At 41.3% G+C, this 2,732-nt stretch overlaps 1 protein-coding gene across 1 annotated transcript in view; it reads right to left on the reverse strand.

Moving 5' to 3' along the window:
• Nucleotides 1-2,463, reverse strand: part of LOC109838773 (60S acidic ribosomal protein P0-like) — a 3,255-nt gene extending 792 nt beyond the window's left edge. Inside the window, exon 1 of the mRNA XM_020407197.1 lies at nucleotides 2,181-2,463. Coding sequence (XP_020262786.1) covers nucleotides 2,181-2,463 — 283 coding nt within the window. The remainder of the gene's footprint in view (nucleotides 1-2,180) is intronic.

Consider the following 2,732-nt stretch of genomic DNA (forward strand, 5'->3'; position numbering starts at 1 on the left):
CCAATAGTTTTGTGACGAATTATTTAGCGAGATCTAAGTCTCGTCTCCAACCCTCATGGTAGTCTTTAGAGTTTCCCACATCTCGGCCTCCGAGGTAGCTATCTCTTGGATCACACGAACGACATCGACGTTTCATAATTAATTAATGACATCGTCGTTTCATATTTATTTAATGGCATCGTAGTTTCATATTTAATTAATGGCATCTCAGTTTCATATTCAATTAATGGTATCATCATTTCATGGCCGCCTTTCGGTCTCCAATTAAAGGCATCACCGTTTAAGCCGTCTCTCAGACTCAAATTAACAGCCTCGCCATTTTAAGACCGTCTATCGGTCTCATATTAACGATATCACCGTTTCAAGCAGCCTCTCGGCTCCAAATCAATTTAGAACATAGTGAGAATTGATGATGATAGGCTGGCCGAGCTTTGTGCTAAATGCAGCTTAGACGACAAAGATGACCCTGTTTTTCTGTCAACTAAGGACCAAGTAGATTCGCCTTCCCTTAACAACTGTCTCTTGGGGAAGGTTTTTGGTAGGAAGATTGCTAATAGAGGTGGTCTTGAGTGTGTCCTTAGAAAGGTATGGATTGTAGATGCCCTTTTCCAGGTGGAACATTACAGTGGAAGGAATACTTTCCTTTTCAGATTCGGTTCCGATGCAGATAGGGAGAAAGTGCTTAATGGTGGACCATGGTGTTTTGAAAGGGACTTGCTCAATTTGATTGTTTCTCGTAGGGTCGATGCCCCAACTTCTCTGGATTTCTCTTTAATTTTATTTTGGATAAACGTCAAAAATGTGCCATTAGCTACAATGAACGAGAGGTACTGTTTGTGGAAAATTTTGCAGTAAAAGAAATGAAGGAAAAGTAATTTGTATTCCTTTAATCTCAGTTACAGTTGGATTTACTGATTATAAAAGAGAGGAGAATGAATTTGATTCTCCCCTTTGTTTAATTCTGGGTTCTTCACGGTGGTGATAGAGTGCTTCCTTCGAATGCTCACGTCGAATTTGCTCTCCGTTGACGATCCGAATGTCTCAATTCACTAGAATAACTGACTTATGTGGTCGAACTGATCAAGAACTCTTAATGAACTTTGTAACTCAGGACCAGTAACAAACTCCGGTGGAGAAGAGTTATTTGAACCGAAATAATTCGGTTGAGAATCCAAGTTTCAAATATCTGATAATCTTCGGTTGTTGAAGATTGTTGCCTCCAGATTTTCTCCTCTCCAGAATTTGATCTCCAATATCCGATCCCCCCCTTCCAAATCGATTCTTAACTCTGTTGAGTTTGTTGATATTTATAGAGAGATTAAGGGTATGATTGCCCCTATAATCTGTGCCTAAATAGGGGTTTAGTTGCCCATTAATCGGGTGTAATAACCCACTCAAACCACCTCCCCAAATCGTGGGTGAAGAGCAGTTTCGGGATTGCCAGATCATGTTTGAACAAGTCAAACATAAGTTGTGCATTGCTGGGCCTGGACCTGCGTACACTTTTGGATGATGCATTTATGCTGCGTTCAGCGGCTATGAACGCAGTTCGTTTAGAGCTGCAGTTATGCTGTGTCTGTGTTGTGTTTGAGCTGCATTAGTGTAGTGATCGCATTGCTTTGACCTTTGGAACGTAGCCACTTGTTGACTGTAGGGATGAATTCTGCCTCTCGGTTTGAAGAAATCGTTGACTTGTGATCTCTTCTTGATCTATAGGAGAATCCTCCGATCGTAGCCTCCCTTTGTTAACAAGAAAGTCATTTGATTGTAACCTTCTTAGTTGAGACTTGACGGGGACTAGCTATCTATTGTGATTTTTAGACAGCCTACATAATCCTCTCCAAAGTTTTTGAAAGTTTGCGGTTGACTGGGACGAATTTTCGGAATACTTTGGATCCTAAAATTTTGTTGACTGATTGCTCACTTCGTCTGACTCGAAGACATCGTGAACCTGGTTGTTTGGATAGTAACTTTTGCGTCTTTATGATAATGAACTTAGTCAAATAAGCTAAAGCCCAAGTCATTACTGATGAACCAAACAGGAATGATGATGACAACAAATTTGTCTGGGTCCTTAAGATGCTCCGCTCAATCAGCAATGAGGTGTATTCATCGAATTTCGTCTGGGTCTTTGAGATACTCCACTCAATCTGTGATGAGGTGTATTCATCGGATTTCACTTGGATCCTTTAGATACTCCACTTGATCTGCAAGAGTTGGGTAAGAGAAAGCCAAGGGCATCGAAGCAACCATAGAAACACTAGCTGTAAACTCATCAACGAGGTCATCCTCAGTGAGGTTGAGCACCTTTGGGCTTAAGACAGATCCATTGTCATAGATAGAGAGAACCACAAGCCTGTATGGTAAGGACTTTATCCCAAGTTTAATCAGGAGGGCAGCCTCCGAGGAACCCACTTTATCTCCTTTCTTGATCAGCTCAACTGGGGTAAGGATTTTAACCATATGGTCATTACTTGGAATATTAAGCCCTTTGAAAGGGTTAGTTGCGTGATAGGCTGAGGTCGATCACTAAAACGCATGGCTAAATCATGCGTTCGACCATCTGAATGCGAGGATGCGTTTGGAGGTTGAGACCCCTTATTTGAAAACGCGAAATCGCGTTTTGGGTAGGATTTTCGCCTAAAATCCCACGCTATTTTGACAACTACAGCTGTATATAAATAAACCACTGAGGTCAAATCAAAAAGTCATTCGACTTTTCTCTTTCTTGC

Source organism: Asparagus officinalis, chromosome 4 (assembly GCF_001876935.1).
Source record: "Asparagus officinalis chromosome 4, Aspof.V1, whole genome shotgun sequence".
Classification (NCBI taxonomy): domain Eukaryota; kingdom Viridiplantae; phylum Streptophyta; class Magnoliopsida; order Asparagales; family Asparagaceae; genus Asparagus; species Asparagus officinalis.